Source organism: Trachymyrmex cornetzi, unplaced genomic scaffold (assembly GCF_001594075.2).
Source record: "Trachymyrmex cornetzi isolate Tcor2-1 unplaced genomic scaffold, Tcor1.1 scaffold725, whole genome shotgun sequence".
NCBI classification, from domain to species: Eukaryota; Metazoa; Arthropoda; class Insecta; order Hymenoptera; family Formicidae; genus Trachymyrmex; species Trachymyrmex cornetzi.
In genome coordinates, this window is record NW_017300054.1 from 161413 (window position 1) to 179536 (window position 18124).

At 36.5% G+C, this 18124-nt stretch overlaps 1 protein-coding gene across 13 annotated transcripts in view; it reads left to right on the forward strand.

The window, feature by feature from the left end:
- RyR (Ryanodine receptor) overlaps positions 1 to 18124 on the forward strand; it is a 42926-nt gene that overhangs the window by 22944 nt on the left and 1858 nt on the right. For 3 of the 13 annotated variants that reach the window (XM_018517769.1, XM_018517762.1, XM_018517764.1), the window contains 30 exons: positions 59 to 197; positions 363 to 658; positions 750 to 1283; positions 1437 to 1669; positions 1987 to 2089; positions 2149 to 2319; positions 2565 to 2680; positions 2776 to 3321; positions 3524 to 4342; positions 4430 to 4584; positions 5028 to 5199; positions 5992 to 6269; positions 6432 to 6652; positions 7299 to 7389; positions 7547 to 7869; positions 8023 to 8326; positions 8395 to 8548; positions 8836 to 9630; positions 9955 to 10973; positions 11170 to 11541; positions 11797 to 11909; positions 12405 to 12498; positions 12867 to 13109; positions 13751 to 14162; positions 14392 to 14796; positions 14863 to 15079; positions 15193 to 16048; positions 16115 to 16314; positions 17465 to 17711; positions 17843 to 18121. In XM_018517769.1, coding sequence (XP_018373271.1) covers positions 59 to 197; positions 363 to 658; positions 750 to 1283; positions 1437 to 1669; positions 1987 to 2089; positions 2149 to 2319; positions 2565 to 2680; positions 2776 to 3321; positions 3524 to 4342; positions 4430 to 4584; positions 5028 to 5199; positions 5992 to 6269; positions 6432 to 6652; positions 7299 to 7389; positions 7547 to 7869; positions 8023 to 8326; positions 8395 to 8548; positions 8836 to 9630; positions 9955 to 10973; positions 11170 to 11541; positions 11797 to 11909; positions 12405 to 12498; positions 12867 to 13109; positions 13751 to 14162; positions 14392 to 14796; positions 14863 to 15079; positions 15193 to 16048; positions 16115 to 16314; positions 17465 to 17711; positions 17843 to 18121 — 9907 coding nt within the window. Of the gene's footprint in view, positions 1 to 58; positions 198 to 362; positions 659 to 749; positions 1284 to 1436; positions 1670 to 1986; positions 2090 to 2148; positions 2320 to 2564; positions 2681 to 2775; positions 3322 to 3523; positions 4343 to 4429; positions 4585 to 5015; positions 5200 to 5884; positions 5906 to 5991; positions 6270 to 6431; positions 6653 to 7298; positions 7390 to 7546; positions 7870 to 8022; positions 8327 to 8394; positions 8549 to 8835; positions 9631 to 9954; positions 10974 to 11169; positions 11542 to 11796; positions 11910 to 12404; positions 12499 to 12866; positions 13110 to 13250; positions 13272 to 13534; positions 13556 to 13750; positions 14163 to 14391; positions 14797 to 14862; positions 15080 to 15192; positions 16049 to 16114; positions 16315 to 17464; positions 17712 to 17842; positions 18122 to 18124 lie in introns of all 13 variants that reach the window. The other 10 variants (XM_018517768.1, XM_018517767.1, XM_018517763.1 and 7 more) reach the window with 7 other exon arrangements.

Genomic DNA, 18124 nt, shown 5'->3' on the forward strand with positions numbered 1-18124 from the left:
TAAAATTAAATTTTTTTGTTTTTAATAAATTTAATTGATTCTCTAATCGTGTGCGCAGGTTCTTCTCGCGTAAAACGAAATCACCGGAGACAAAGTCGAAAACGCCTGAGCCGCAAATACGCGCAGATATCTCAGATAAAAGTACAAAAACGCTCGGAAGCAAAAGTGCCAAAACTCCCCAAATTCGTGTCTCAACTGTAAGTGTATATATAAATAAAAGTATAGTTGAATAAATAGTATTTGAAGATATTTTCTACAACTTCATAAAAATCTGAAGAAATTTTTTTTTATAAATTCTGCAGACAATTTGTAACTTTCGAGAATATTAAGAATTTCGTAATATCTACAATTTTTCTTTATAGACGGACTTAAAAGTCGTCCCACCACAAATCCCAGAACGTAACGTTCCCAAGGCAATGTCTGTTTTAATCGGAAGTGGCGTCGAAGCGATCGGTAATGAAATCTTTGACGCTGAGTGCATGAAGCTAATGAATGAGTATTTCTATGGCGTTAGGATATTCCCCGGTCAAGATCCGACTCACGTTTACATCGGCTGGGTTACTTCGCAATATCATCTGCACACGAAGGACTTCAATTTATCCCGTGTGAGGAAAGCTTCCGTTGCGATTATAGATGATTACGATCGTCTCGTAGAGCAGTACGTTTTAGTATATTTTTTATTACAGAATTTTTACTAGAAATATAATTATAATGGTGCTCATCTAAAAAACAATGTTACAACATTGCAGAGTCGACAGACAAAGTTGTTACATGGTTCGAGCGGATGAACTGTACAACGAAGTCACTCAAGATGCATCGGGCAAGGGCGCATCTCAGGGTATGTTTGTTGGATGCTTTGTTGATATTGCCACAGGCTGGGTTTCCTTCACTTGTGAAGGGAAAGAAACGAGTCACAAATTCAAGATGGAGCCAGATACGAAACTGTTCCCAGCGATCTTCGTTGAAGCTACTAGTAAAGAGATCCTACAGATCGAACTCGGCAGGACCTCGACAACGCTTCCATTATCGGCAGCTGTACTGCAGAATTCTGAACGACACGTGATACCGCAATTTCCGCCAAGATTAAAAGTGCAATGCCTCAAGCCGCACCAATGGGCCAGAGTACCAAATCAGTCTCTTCAAGTACACGCCTTGAAGCTGTCTGACATCAGAGGCTGGTCAATGCTATGCGAGGACGCTATCTCAATGCTGGCTCTTCATATACCCGAGGAAGATAGATGTATCGATATTTTAGAGCTTATCGAGATGGATAAGCTGCTCAGGTAAGACACTGACGAGAAATTTGTGGCAAAAAATTTAAAAAACGTTTTCCCCTTTACTTTTCTCTCTTATACTAAAACCACAGACTTATATAAACTTATAGAAGTCACAGACTTTTTAGTCTGTGATTAAAATAATGTACTTTTTTTGTATAGTTTCCATGCGCACACATTGACACTGTATGCAGCTCTGTGTTATCAATCGAATTATCGTGCGGCGCACGCTCTGTGCCAACACGTTGATCAGAAACAATTGTTATATGCGATACGAGCCGAGTACATGTCCGGGCCCCTGCGACAAGGATTTTACGACTTACTTATCGCCCTACATCTCGAGTCACACGCGACGACGATGGAAGTGTGCAAAAACGAATACATAATACCGCTTGGTAAGAACTTGATTTTTAAAAATAGAAAATTATATGCGTATATCAAACATTAGAATTTAAAATTAAAATTTTTTAAAACAGTTTTGAATATATTCTTTGATTATATTTTGTATATTTAATTTCTATATTTTTAAGAATTTATTTGAAACAAATATATATATATATATTAAGAGAAATATAATTATAAATTAATATAAATATAAAAATATTTTTCTCAATCTCTTGTTAATTAAAAATTTAGTAAAAACTTCTTATTTTGCCTATATTAAGATATTTTGTACGGGTCTCTGTGTAGTAATTATATGTCTATTACGTAGGTCAAGAATTAAAGGATTTGTACGAGAACTACGAGATGAAACACAGTCTCAGGTACTTGGAGACTGAGTCTATTCGACCACAAATGAAAATGACAGAGATCAGGTAAGTAAAACTTTTTCCCAAGTAGATGTGAGATCCTTTACTAATCAGTTGCCATCAAGGAATGTTCCTTCCAGTGACCAAGCGATCGAGAACATAAAAAACTTATATAGCCCACATTTTCCACTCGACGTCGTGCGGGATTACGTGATGATGGCGCTCAACGAAGCCGTCGAAGTGAATCAGGTGCACAACCGAGATCCAATCGGAGGCAGCAACGAGAATCTCTTCCTGTATGTAAGATAATAAGTGCTGCTGCTGTTGCTGCTGCTGCCGCTGCAACTAATTCTTCGTCAATACTACCGGGACAACGATAATCGTCGTATTCATTTTCAAATATTTAAGCGAAAAACAAAATATGCGAACTTGTTTCTGTTTCTCCTTTGAATAGGAAATTTCAATTTCTTGCTTCTCGCTTACAACATTTCACCTGATAGTCATATATGATATATGTCTGATGCAATTTTGAAAATTACAGACCTCTTCTGAAGCTGGTAGATAGATTGCTCTTGGTCGGCATGCTAAGAAACGAGGATATATTCAAGCTACTCATCATGATAAATCCTGAAACCTGGGACCCGTCTTTCGATAAAGGTAAGTTGATTGAAAGAAAAACAGCATTAAATATTAATAAACAGGAAATAATTCAGAGAAAGATAACTCAATACAATGTCATTAAAACATTATAGAAGGAAAAGACGAGCACAAGAAAGGCTTGCTGCATATGAAAATGGCCGAAGGAGCGAAATTACAAATGTGCTATCTACTTCATCATTTAAATGACATCCAATTGCGTCATCGCGTCGAGTCCATTATCGCCTTCGCTTACGATTTGGTTGGAGAATTGCAGGCAGATCAATTGCGACGTTATATCGAGATCAAACAATCAGATTTGCCATCGGCTGTCGCTGCCAAAAAGACCAGAGAATTCAGATGTCCTCCACGCGAACAAATGAATGCTATTCTAAGCTTCAAGAATTTAGATTTGGAGGAAGATCCAGACAGTTGTCCCTGCGGCGAGGATCTCATCGTCAAGATGAACGACTTCCACAGCGAGTTAATGTCCTACGTATCCTTGACTGCTCTTCAAGAAGCAGCTAATGCCGCAAACGAACCAGCCGAAGAAATTCAGAAACCTGGGGCTATGAAACGCCTCTTTAATTTTATCAACGCTGTTAAAGAACTCGAGGAGGAATCTAAACCTGAAGCTGAGCCTGAGAAAAAAACTCCGGAAGGTAAGATTTTTATTTATTTTATACATTTATCAGTAGAAATTAAAAAAACAGAAAATTTTTTTATTTCGAAATAAAGCTGGTTCTTACTAGGTTTTTTGCTCAAAGTTTTTAGTTTTTCGATAATTTTTCTGCATGTAGTTATAATGAATGTATATTACGTAATATATTTATAAACAATAATATTTGTCTGACTATTTTATAGAGGTATTTCGCAAGGTGCTAATATCAACCATTGTGAGTTGGGCTGAAGAATCGCAAATCGAGACACCGAAACTTGTACGAGAGATGTTCAGCTTATTAGTCAGGCAATACGATACCGTCGGCGAGTTGATCAGAGCCTTAGAGAAAACTTACATTGTTAACAACAAGACGAAGGACGATGTCGCATTAATGTGGGTCGGTTTGAGTCAAATTCGTGCCTTGCTGCCAGTACAAATGTCTCAGGAGGAAGAAGCGCTAGTTCGAGAGCGATTATGGAAGCTGGTGAACAATCACACTTTTTTTCAACATCCCGATCTCATTAGAGTGCTGAGAATTCATGAAAACGTTATGGCCATTATGATGAATACCCTAGGAAGACGCGCTCAGGCACAGTCTGACGCTCAAACTCAAGCTCAAGCGGCGGAAGGTGAGCCAGCATCAAAGGAGAAGGACACCTCTCACGAAATGGTCGTGGCTTGCTGCAGATTTTTGTGCTATTTCTGTCGTACATCCAGACAGAATCAAAAAGCTATGTTTGACCACTTTGACTTCCTGCTGGAGAACAGCAATATTCTCCTGGCAAGACCGTCATTACGAGGATCAACGCCATTAGACGTAGCATATTCGTCACTGATGGAAAACACCGAATTAGCTTTGGCCCTAAGAGAACATTATCTAGAGAAAATCGCTATCTATTTATCACGATGTGGCCTGCAGTCCAATTCGGAATTAGTGGAAAAGGGCTATCCTGATTTAGGTTGGGATCCTGTCGAGGGTGAACGCTATCTCGATTTCTTGAGATTTTGTGTTTGGGTCAATGGTAAATTTTATCATGTCTTTTAATTTAATTTATTCAACTTTCTACTGTAAAAGCGATTAATATTAAACACTGCGATTTTAATCACAGGTGAAAGTGTGGAAGAAAATGCAAATTTGGTAATTCGTTTGCTAATCAGAAGACCAGAATGCTTGGGCCCGGCTCTTCGAGGCGAAGGTGAAGGTTTATTGAGAGCCATTATAGAAGCTAATAAAATGTCTGAACGTATTGCTGATAGACGAAAAGTAAGCTATCTTACTATTTTATTTATAATTAACTATAAGCGAACTATTTTGTAAGTAAGAAACTATTTTTTCTTTTGATTGTTATTTTTAAAAAAGACCTATGTGTGTATTATCAATTCTGTGTGAATTAGCCCCTAGAAATACCAAATAAATATATCTATATATTCTGTATATAGATAATATTCCCCTAATTTCTTTATTTAAATAATTTTTATTTAGCGATTGTATTTGTATTTATTGCATTTTGATATGCTACCGAAATTTCCTTGGAATTAATATGAACTTAATTTCTCATAATCCACATGATTTTCTTTATATTCAAACAAACAAGTTCGCTAAATATAAGGCATAAAATATGACTGTGCGACAATGTTAAAATGAATTCTCCGTAAGCATGTACCCGACCTTCCATTAATTTGGTGTCAACTTAGTACCTCGCACAGGTGCACGACGAGGCCGAGGGCACGACTATGATGATGCAATTCGAACATCCACTGCCGGAATCAGATGACGATGAAGACTACATCGACACTGGTGCGGCGATATTAAATTTCTATTGCACCCTCGTCGATCTGTTAGGCCGCTGTGCTCCGGATTCTTCCGTCATAGAACAAGGTAAGAAAATTAACGTTCATCGTCTTTTACAAAATTTACAAAAATAGTTATATTTTAAATAGATCAATTTTATGTATAATTTTTATGCCCGCGCTACTTGAAATAACTCAATATAAAATGTAAAAAAGTGTAAGCAATTAATATTAAATGATTTTTAATAATATATAATTTCCTTCAAATTTAAATCATTGGTAGAAATAATATTTCAAACAACATTACAGAATTTTTTATATATGGAGAGAATTTTTTCTTAGAGTTTACTCTAAAAATATGATAGTCGTGGGACAATATTATATTTTCAAGAATTTTATATATAATGTAAATCTCCCTCATTTATTAATAAAACTACAATAAAGTATAAAATAAGTTTGATTAATTGTACTGAAGTGCATGGTAAAAAAATCTTTAAAATATTGTATTATATCTCAACTACCATATTTTCGGAGTAAATTCTAAAACAAAATTCTCTCCCGTGTAGAAATCTAAAAAAAAATAAAATTATGATTTTAGAGAAATTTTAAGAAAGTATTTAGAAATTATTAAATTCTCCAATCATTTCATACTTTATACTATCACATTGCATTGTTCGCATTTCCCATATAAAATCGCTCGAAAACTTCACTACATGCGAACGACAACAAATTATCTAATAAAAATCGTTTATTTCTTTCTTAATGACCAACAGAGGCCTTCACAAAATCCGTTGGTAATATATGAAACGAAATTTTGCTTTAATAGACCATTAGCATCACAAACAATGCCCGTTTGTTTAAAGCCCTGCAATTATTTCAGGGAAGAACGAATCTCTCCGAGCCCGAGCGATCTTAAGATCGTTAGTACCCTTGGACGATCTTCAGGGTGTGCTATCTTTGCGGTTCACACTGCTCAATCCCGCCGCAGGCGAGGAACGACCGAAAAGCGATACACCGTCTGGTTTAATACCAGGGCACAAGCAAAGTATTGTGCTGTTTCTCGAACGTGTTTATGGTATCGAAACGCAAGAGTTGTTCTACAAATTATTGGAGGAAGCTTTCTTGCCCGATCTTCGCGCCGCCACCATGCTCGACAGAGTACGAATCACATTGATGTTTATGTAATCTCGCGTAAAATCTTTAAATTTTATTATACGCAAATTTCTTTTTTTTTTATAATTTAATAAAGATAATAAATTTTTAAAAAAATTGCAAATTGAAACATTTTTATATTGTCTGATTTAATTTTTCGTTTTGCAGAACGACGGCTACGAATCCGAAATGTCGCTCGCTATGAATCGTTACATAGGAAACAGCATTTTGCCGTTGTTAATTAAGCATTCCAAATTTTACAACGAGGCAGACAATTACGCGAGTTTACTCGACGCCACATTGCACACGGTGTACCGACTCAGTAAGAACCGGATGTTGACGAAGGGTCAACGCGAAGCTGTCTCGGATTTCCTTGTTGCGTTGACTAGGTAAGCAATAAACTTTTTAACCCTTCCACCACACACCTCCTATTTCAATCATCCACCACACATGGGGTCTACTGGATCCCAATGGCTAGAGCGGCGATTGCGGCAGCAATTTTGACTATTTTAAATTGGCAAAATTCATGGATGTTCTTGAATGTATAAATAAAAAGGTAGAATAGTCGAAAAAAATTAAAAAAATTTTTAACATTGTTAAAAAAAATAGGAAATGTGAAAGAAAAAATCGAAAAAATGACCTTTTCTACTTAAAAAATCATAAGTTTTTTATTTGCCTCTGCTTCTCACCTTATAAGCAACAAACGAGGATGCTCCCCGCGTGATCTGCTTCTAGTAATGTCGAATAACCGATAGAGGGCGCCACAAGTCCCGTTTCAAATATTAAGGTGGTCAAATCGAAGCGCGAATCGGGACTGGGGTCCCTGGGACCCCGTGTGTGGTGGAAGGGTTAAACTATCGAATTTTTTTGCTATTCTTTTGCTCTAAGAGAAAAATTTTCATTTGTTTTGTAAATTTCAACTCTATTATTTAAAAATAATTGAGATTAAAAATAAGCGCTTTCTATCTTAGTTGATATAATCTTCACAAATTCATGAATTATGTTCCAAGGATTAACTCGAATTTCTCTTTGCAGCCAAATGCAGCCGAGCATGTTGTTGAAGTTGTTACGAAAGCTGACTGTCGATGTGTCTAAATTATCAGAGTATACTACAGTAGCTCTCAGAGTACGTCGATTGTTATTACTTTTACAATTTATTTTTTTTTGTTTAATCTAAATAATTAAAAAACAACCGTAAAATTTTGTTTACAAAAGTAATTTTTGTTAAGCAAAACCTCTATTGTTAACTTTACTACTGCATAATTTAATTTTTATGTTATTAGTTGTTAACGCTGCATTACGATCGCTGCGCAAAATATTACGGTTCTACCGGCTCCACCGGTCAAGGAGCTTACGGTGCGTCGAGTGACGAAGAGAAACGTCTCACGATGGTCCTCTTTAGCAATATATTCGACTCCTTGTCTAAGATGGACTACGATCCGGAATTATTTGGAAAAGCGCTGCCTTGCCTGACAGCCATCGGTTGTGCTCTGCCGCCAGATTATTCTCTATCGAAAAATTACGACGACGAATGGTACGGCAGCAAATCGGCCTCGACTCAATCACCCGACGGTCCTTACAATCCGCAGCCAATCAACACTTCCAGGTTAATTATTAATTCTTATTATTAAGAAATTATTATAAACCAAATTTTATAATAATTAAAAAATTTTTAATAATTTGATAATTGTAAGATATGGAAGATCTATGATTTTGAATATTTTAATATTTCATTATCTTCTTTACAATCTTCTTTTAGCGTGGTGCTCAATAACGATCTTAATCAAATAGTACAAAAATTCTCTGAACATTATCACGATGCTTGGGCTAGTCGTAAGTTAGAGAACGGTTGGACTTATGGTGAGCAATGGTCGGACATGAATAAAACTCATCCGAGATTAAAACCGTATAATATGTTGAGTGATTACGAACGAGAGCGATACAAGGAACCCGTCAGAGAGAGTTTGAAAGCTCTCCTAGCAATTGGCTGGAGCGTGGAGCACGCAGAGGTCGATGTACCGTCGACCAATCGTAGTTCGATGAGAAGATCTTCTAAGAGTCAAGTAAGAAATTATTTGCAAAATTTATTGTATAAAAGAAAGATACATATACATATTTTCAAATATGTTAGGGGGACTCGGCTAATCCATTTAATTACAATCCCCATCCGGTGGACATGACTAATCTGACGCTAAGCAGAGAAATGCAGAACATGGCTGAACGTTTAGCAGATAATGCTCATGATATTTGGGCAAAGAAGAAGAAAGAAGAACTTACTACCTGCGGTTAGCATAAATTATGATCTAATAATCTCAATTTTTATCTCTTGTCTCTCTCTCTCTCTCTCTCTCTCTCTCTCTCTCTCCGTATTCCCAGCAAACACCAACTATTGATATAACTATTAGTTAAAATTTTCCATTCAACAATACAGCTATAATATAATACATCTATTAAATTATAGTTATATTATTGAGTGGGAAATTATAATTAACGTTAATATTAATTAATATTTGTTAGGTTAAAATTTAATTTATATGTTAAATAATTTTTACATAATATCTTATGGCTACAGGAGGTGGCATTCATCCTCAGCTGGTACCTTACGATCTGTTAACCGACAAGGAGAAACGAAAAGATCGTGAGCGATCGCAAGAATTTCTCAAATATTTACAGTATCAAGGGTATAAACTTCACAAACCTAATCGAGGCGGCACGGAGACCGAAGTGGCTGGCGCAGTTGCTGCGGTAGAATTAAGATTCGCTTATTCATTATTAGAGAAGTTGATAGCTTATTTGGATAAGGCGACGATCAATATGAAGCTGTTGAAACCCTCCGACACGTTCAGTCGAAGAAACAGTTTCAAGACCTCGACAAGAGACATCAAGTTTTTCAGTAAAGTGATCCTTCCACTAATGGAAAAGTACTTTAGCACGCATAGAAACTACTTTATCGCTGTAGCTACCGCCACGAACAATGTCGGTGCAGCGTCGTTGAAAGAGAAGGAGATGGTAGCTGCTCTTTTCTGCAAGTTAGCAAGTTTGCTAAGATCGAGACTCGCCGCTTTTGGCGCAGATGTAAGAATAACGGTTCGTTGTCTACAAGTGCTAGTAAAAGGTATAGATGCTAAGAGTCTCGTAAAGAACTGTCCTGAGTTTATCCGAACGTCCATGTTAACTTTCTTCAACAATACCGCCGATGATCTGGGTCACACGATCCTGAACCTCCAAGAAGGGAAGTATAGTCATCTCAGAGGCACCCATTTGAAAACCTCCACGTCATTATCGTATATCAATAGTGTGGTTCTACCGGTGCTCACTGCGATGTTTGACCATCTTGCCGCGTGCGAGTACGGCAGCGACTTGTTACGTAAGTATTTACAAAATTAATGAAATTAATGTTAAAATAAGTCCAGCGTTGGGCATGTTATTTCATGAAAATAATACTTTATCATATATTATTATCAATTTTTTGTAAAAATTTGTTATTGTTACTCGTGTTACTAGTTTTAAAAAGTAACGCGTTACCGTTATTTAGAAAATAACACTTTATTTTTCTAACTCTAAAAATAATTAATTAATAATTTCAATTTAATTACTATTAATAATTTAATTATTATTAATGTTATTAATTTAATTAATTAAATCAATACAATTTGTGCATTAATTTACTCATATTCTTCGTTTTACGTAGTTGACGAAATTCAAGTAGCATCATACAAAATGTTGGCGTCTCTGTACACTCTTGGAATAGACGCTAGTTTAACGCACGACAGAAAGTACCTCAAGACTGAGATCGAGCGACATAAACCTAATCTAGGCTCCTGCTTGGGTGCCTTTTCAAGTTGCTTCCCAGTGGCCTTCTTAGAGCCTCATTTAAACAAGCACAATCAGTATTCCCTTCTAAATCGAATCGCGGATCATTCTCTGGAAGCTCAAGATATTATGACAAAGATGGAATCGAGCATGCCAACTTTGGAGACCATCCTTAATGAGGTCGATCAGTTCGTCGAATCCGAGAAGACCTACAATGATGCTCCTCACGTCGTTGACGTAATTCTACCTTTGCTCTGTTCTTATTTACCATTCTGGTGGGCGCAAGGACCTGACAATGTGAGTCCGGCTGAAAGTACCTACGTCAGCATGGTAACGAGCGATCACATGAATCAATTGCTGAAAAACGTGTTGAAGTTGATCAAGAAGAACATCGGTAATGAGAACGCACCGTGGATGACGCGCATTGCGGCCTATACGCAGCAAATCATTATCAATTCGTCCGAGGAGTTATTAAAGGATCCATTTTTGCCTCTCGCCGAACGCGTCAGAAAACGAACGGACACTATGTTCCACAAGGAGGAATCTCTTCGGGGTTTTATTAAATCTTCGACTGACGATACCTCGCAAGTTGAGGCGCAGATTCAAGAAGATTGGCAATTACTTGTGCGTGATATCTACTCATTCTATCCCCTATTGATAAAGTACGTCGATCTTCAAAGGAATCATTGGCTGAGAAACAATACTTCCGAAGCCGAAGATCTATACAATCACGTAGCAGCTATATTTAATATCTGGTCCAAGTCACAGTACTTCTTACGCGAAGAGCAGAATTTTATATCCGCGAACGAAATTGATAACATGGTGCTCATCATGCCCACTGCAACAAGAAGACCTGCTACAGTATCTGATGGCACCGCACCTTCCGGAGGAGGCAAAGTTCGTACAAGTTATTTTATTTACTTTTCAGCAAAAACAAGCTAACGTTATTAACCGTTTTCTACATTAAAATGATGTTTCTACATTAAAGACAACAAATAACGTTAACTTGTTTCCCGTGTTATTTGATTTTGTTAATCTACATTTAATTCAAGAATCAAAAGATCAAATGATTAAATATCTCTTTCGTATTTAGAAAAAGAAAAAGAATCGCGACAAGAAGAGAGACAAGGACAAGGAAGTACAAGCATCCTTGATGGTCGCTTGCCTGAAAAGATTACTACCTGTTGGCTTAAATCTCTTTGCTGGTCGCGAACAGGAATTAGTGCAGCATTGCAAAGACAGATTCCTGAAAAAGATGCCGGAATCTGATATCTCGGAATTTGCCAAGACTCAACTAACACTACCGGATAAGATCGATCCTGCCGACGAAATGTCTTGGCAACATTATCTATACTCTCAATTAGGTCAGAAGAAGGACGCAATAGAGCCTGTAAAGGCTCAGCAGCTGGAAGATGTCGTTGCTAGAATCACCGACATGGCCAAAGTCTTGTATGGTTTACATATGGTTAGTTATGAAGCTGTTTAACGTTATTATATAGATGTAATTTTCAAAATTTTGTGGATATTCACAGTATTTAAGGAAAAATCTTCGAGGCTTTGTAACTTTTTTTTAATTTGCTATTGATATCAATGTTTTCGTAAACACTGGAAATGCAAACGCTACTTTTGGAAATCAGTTCATCATATTATCATTTTTCTGTTTCTTTAAGTCGCGCCGAAGTGTTCATCGTATTCATTCCGTACTTTTGTTCTCGAGTAGATAGATCATCCACAACAACAGAGCAAGAGTCAATATCGTTCAGTGGTGTCGATCCAGCGTAAACGAGCGGTAATCGCTTGCTTCCGCCAAACTTCCCTACATTCCTTGCCAAGGTATCCTTCTTGTTATTTAGTTATGTTTTTTCTTCATTTGTGATTCACAACATTATTAATTTTTTTAGTATCACCACATTTTTATTTTAAGTTAAACTGAATGTCGCCGGTGTGTTTTGTGTTATTGATTTATGTAGAATTTATTAGCTATTTTGCTGTTTGTTAATCGGAGAGAGAAATAATTAGACAATAAGAATCAATCAGTTTTGAGTGTTATATATATTATGTAACATTAATTGCAATAATTAATGAAAGTGATTGTTGACGATTTAATGAGTGCGCTTGCTGTTTACCTGCACGCTAACAGGCGACAAAGCCGCCGCCATCGCGAGATGGATGGAAACGCGTGTTGTGCGCTGCTAGAAAAAGAGCGGCGATTGCATGTTTGCGTAGTGAACCTCTATATAAATTGAGAAGGTATGATTAACACAAATTAATTTCTACTGTATGTTTCTTCGAATATATTATTTTAATTATATAAATTTATTCTTTTAGGCATCGAGCCATAAATATTTTTGCACGAACGTATTACGAGCTGTGGTTACAAGATGAAAATGTGGGTCAAGAAGTTATGATCGAGGATCTTACGGTAATGGCGACCTATATTACTGAACCCTTAGTACACATGATTTAGTCATTCGTATCCTGCGCATTTCTTTTCTTTGAAATACTGGGAGAACCTTAAATAAAGGTATCCTCTTCTTTTTTTTAAATACAATTTTACAGATATTTTCTAAAGATGTTAAAGTATATGTAAAATTATACTTAATATTTTTTATGTACTTTTAAAAATGACAGAAATTAACCCGGAATACGAAGGACCCAGAAAATTATCGTATGTATTAAGGGTTAAATCACAGACTTCTATACGTTTGTGGGTTAAGCTGATTAAAATATATATGTAGATAATTTAACATAAAATTAACAATAATATTGATATTATATTTTTTTTTTCAGCAATCGTTCGAGGATGCTGAGTTGAAGAAAATGGATAAGGCTGAGGACGAAGGCAAACCCGATCCGTTGACACAATTGGTGACAACATTCTGTCGTGGTGCTATGACTGAACGATCAGGTGCTCTTCAAGAAGATCCGCTTTACATGAGTTATGCTCAAATTATCTCAAAATCATGCGGGGAGGAAGAGGAAGAGGGTGAAGAAGAAGGTGGAGGTGAAGAAGAAGGAGGAGCTTCGATCCATGTAAGCATCTTTGATTGATAAGTTCTCGTCTGATATAATAGATATAATTCTCTCTCAAGTAAGAAAATAGAATTCTTTAAATTCTCACTAAATCAGTCTACCGCATTAATAAATTCCCTATTTTTTCTAACTTACTAAAAGCGGAGACATAAGCTATTTACGGTAAGAATAAGTAGTTAGTGCGAGAATTCATCCGCTTAATATATGCTCGCAGTCCAAAGTATTAACCATATGAGTTTTCCATATTGTAACACCTAAATTTGTTGAATTATATATTGCTTTATTCATTAAAATCAAAGCGATATGTATAATATCATTCATAAGTAAGCAAAACATCGTAGGCTATCAAGATTTGTCTTCCTCTCATCAATCTATTACTAACAATATAATTAAATTGTGCATTTTTTTTTAACGTAATTCTCAAGAGGCCAATGCATAAATTAATGGTAAGATATTCCATTATATTTAATGAACATTCGTTAACATAAAAAATAATGTTAAATCTCACCAACAAATGTAAAATGATTATATAAAATTTTTAAATAGAGAATTTTAATATACGTATGTATATTTATCAAATTTATGAACATAAAAGTGATTTTATTTTTATATAACATTTTTATCATGTTCTGTAATTATAGGAGCAAGAAATGGAGAAGCAAAAACTCTTGTTCCACCAAGCTCGTCTAGCAAATCGCGGCGTCGCCGAAATGGTCCTTCTGCACATATCGGCGTGTAAGGGCATTCCCAGCGAGATGGTGATGAAGACTTTAGAGCTTGGAATTTCGATCCTGCGTGGCGGTAATATCGAAATTCAGCGAGGAATGCTGAATCATCTGAAGGAGAAAAAGGACGTCGGTTTCTTCACGTCCATTGCAGGTCTGATGAACTCTTGCAGCGTGCTGGATCTGGACGCTTTCGAGAGAAATACGAAAGCTGAGGGTCTCGGTGTTGGTTCCGAGGGTGCAGCTGGTGAAAAGAATATGCACGATGCCGAATTCACTTGCGCCTTATTCCGCTTTATCCAACTCACCTGCGAGGGTCACAATCTCGGCAAGTATTATTCCGCTGAATACAAATTAACAGTAACAAGTAACATTACATCAATAATATAATTTCTCATTCAACAACATAAATGTAATTAACATATATTGTATATATAACAATTACATTGTTCAGTAGGAAATTATAATATTGATGTAATGTAGTTAATTGTGTTCAACGGAATATTATCACTATTGAAAGTAATTCGATCAAGTGACGTTTATTCTATGTTCAATAGATTGGCAGAATTACCTCAGGACACAGGCTGGTAATACGACGACGGTGAACGTGGTCATTTGCACCGTCGATTACCTACTGCGATTGCAGGAGTCGATTATGGACTTTTACTGGCATTACTCGAGCAAGGAACTCATCGACCCTGCCGGCAAAGCAAACTTTTTTAAAGCTATTGGAGTTGCTAGTCAAGTTTTTAACACTCTCACTGAGGTTATTCAAGGCCCATGCGCACAGAATCAACAAGCTTTAGCGCATTCAAGATTGTGGGACGCAGTCGGAGGTTTTCTTTTCTTATTCTCGCATATGCAAGACAAACTATCGAAGCACTCCAGTCAGGTGGATCTTCTGAAAGAATTGCTTAACTTGCAGAAAGACATGATTACCATGATGCTTTCCATGCTTGAAGGTATATATTTCTTTTCAATTTTATTAAAAAAATGAATAAAGTAATCAATATTCATGTGATTTAAAGGTAATGTCGTAAACGGGACGATTGGAAAACAGATGGTAGACACTTTGGTCGAGTCGGCTAGTAACGTAGAACTGATTTTGAAATACTTCGACATGTTCTTGAAACTAAAGGATCTTGTATCATCGCCGAGTTTCCTGGAAGTCGATCTTAACAATGACGGTTGGGTATATCCTAAGGATTTCAAGGAGAAGATGGAGCAACAGAAGAGTTATACCAAGTATTACGCTTGCAAAATTACCTGTTATCTAATATTCTTTTGAATTAAATTACTTTACATCTAAAATTTAAGATTAAAAAAAATAAAAATTGTTATTTTTCAAATGTTTCCAGCGAGGAAATTGAATTTCTTCTGGCCTGTTGCGAGACGAATCACGACGGCAAGATCGATTATGTTGCTTTCATGGATCGTTTCCACGAGCCGTCAAAGGAAATCGGTTTCAATCTGGCTGTATTACTCACCAATTTATCCGAACACATGCCTAACGAACCGAGACTAGCCAGGTTCCTTGAGACAGCCGGCTCTGTTCTAAATTACTTCGAGCCGTTCTTAGGCAGAATCGAGATCCTCGGTGGTAACAAGAAAATTGAGCGCGTGTACTTCGAGATCAAAGAGTCGAACATCGAACAGTGGGAGAAGCCGCAAATTAAGGAATCGAAGAAGACCTACTTCTATAACACGGTAGTTGAGGCTGGCGAGAAAGAGAAACTCGAAACCTTCATCAACTTTTGCGAAGATGCTATTTTTGAAATGCAACACGCAAGTGCGTTGATGACCGTAGAGGAAAGCGGTGGAATCGGCAAAGCGAGGGAATCGTCGTACACTTATATGACCGAGGATGATGAAGAAAGAAATAAAGATCCAATCAGGCGGGGTATACAAGCCATCAAAGATGGTGTTTACTTCTTCTTTTACATGTTCTCGCCTACCAATATTAAGAACAAGATCGCTGAAATGCAACAAATGACGATACCCGAGCTCTTCATTGGTTTCTTCAAGATGATTTTCTACGCCTTCTATTATTCCGGCTTCGGTGTTGGCTGTGTGATCAAGTATTTCATGAGACTTCTATTGACATTAATGAGAGGACCGCATGTGGAGGAGCCTGTTGTAGTCAAGGAGGAGGAAGAGAAACCGTCGAGACATTTACCTGCTTTGCCACCGACGCCAGATGAATCGAATTTACAAGTAAAACTTTCTCAATTATGTTAATACAACATTAAGAAATATTATTTAACAAATTCGCATATATAGGTGCAAGCCTTCGGAATGGATATAACGAAAGAAGAAGGAGGGCAAATAAAACTAGCGCCACACGAATCGACTACTTCTACGCCGCAATCCAGTATCGAAGAAACGGGTGAGAGTACACCTGAAGAGGGTACTGGCGAGGATGGAGCGAGAGCTGAAGGAGGAGAAAGCGAGCCACCTGTTACTTTAGCTGATCTACTTGGGTTAGTATAAATATACATTAGTATAAATATATTAATGAAAAATAATTGAATAATCCATAAAATTATAGTTATTTTATAATTTTATTTTTAACATCATTATATTTAAGTTTATATGTCATAATAAATGTGCTACAAAATGGAAAACTTTAAGACAAATAAAAAAAATGCCTAGATAGTACGCAGTCTAAAATCAGAATATAAGATGTCTCAAAATATTTTTAAGATTTTTTAATCGCCTTATGTCCAGATTTTGACATTTTTGATGTTTCGACATTGTCAGAATTGGGCCAAAGTTTTACGGTATCTGCAGATCATGAAACGAAGAAAATACGCGTTTGACGCATGTCGCTACGACAAATTTCTATTGAGTTATAGCACTCCGAAAATCCGGCGGGCACGTACGAATTATGAATAAGTGCGGCGTGCGCTTGTGTGTTACGTGCATGTGACGCTTATGCTACTATTGGTCAGCTGATCAGCTGACCAATAGTAATCGCTTGACACGTGCTTCGCAACGCGAACGGGTGAGTGAGACTCATGTCAACGGCCCCGACTATGGATTAAGATCACAAGTCGATATAATCGACAATACCTTCGCATAGAAAAATCGCAGCGAGATGATCCTGTCACGTTGGAAAGCTGAAGCTTTAGCGCTTCTAATGACCGCGGAATCATGTACCTAAAATAATCAGATCATGAGATATTATCAGTTGATTACAAAAATAAAATTAATTTCACTCCGAAACGATTAGCATCCTTGTAGCAGATATCAATATATCTTTAAATTACGATATCTCAACCTGAAAAAATCATAACTACTTAAAACAAATTGCACACTTTCCTGTTTATAACAATATCGATTATATTAGTATTATCTATATAATAATAATGATATTATTATTATATAATAATGATGATTTTTTTATTATATATATAATTATTATATATATAATAATAATGATATTATTATTGTATATGGTATGTATAATAGTATGTATTTTAGTATATTAGTATTATTTTATCTTCTTTTTTTTAAAAATAGAATATTTTTATTTTATTGCATGTTAACTGAATTTAAATAATAATAAATTAATAAATTGTTTGTAAATTTTTTTTGTTAATTAAATGCTTTGTTACAATAATTGTTTAGCGGAGAACAAGCCAGAGCGCAAGCTGCCGCAGCGGCAGAAGCAGCGGCGGCACAACAAGCAGCCATGGCAGCAGTTGAAGCCGAAGCAAAGCAAGAAATTTCAGCCGAACCTTCCACAGGATCGAGCATCGATCTGTCCGAATACAGTCATCGTATAGTATCCTTCTTGGCCAGGAATTTCTACAATCTGAAATACGTCGCGCTAGTTCTCGCCTTTTGTATCAACTTTATGCTGCTATTCTATAAGGTTTATCAACATTTTCTATTATGATTTTTTTTCTGTGCAGACACAATAAATTAAGTATAAAAATCTAAGATTCTCTATAAATTCGTTTTGCGCGTATATCGGTTTTTCATGTATGTTAATTTAAAATCCAGGTTACGTCTTTGGCTGATGACTCGGACGAAGAAGGTAGTGGACAAATAGCGGATTTGTTAACGGATATATCAGGCGAGGGGACATCGGGTTTAGTAGGTAGTGGCATGGAAATAGGCAGCGGTAGTGGTGAAAACGGTTCGGAAGAGGAAGATGAAGAGGTTCAGGAATTTGTGGAAGTATCTGAGGATTATTATTATATGGCTCACGTCATGAGGTTACTGGCTGCTCTTCATTCAATCGTTTCACTCGCTATGCTCGTCGCATATTATCATTTAAAGGTA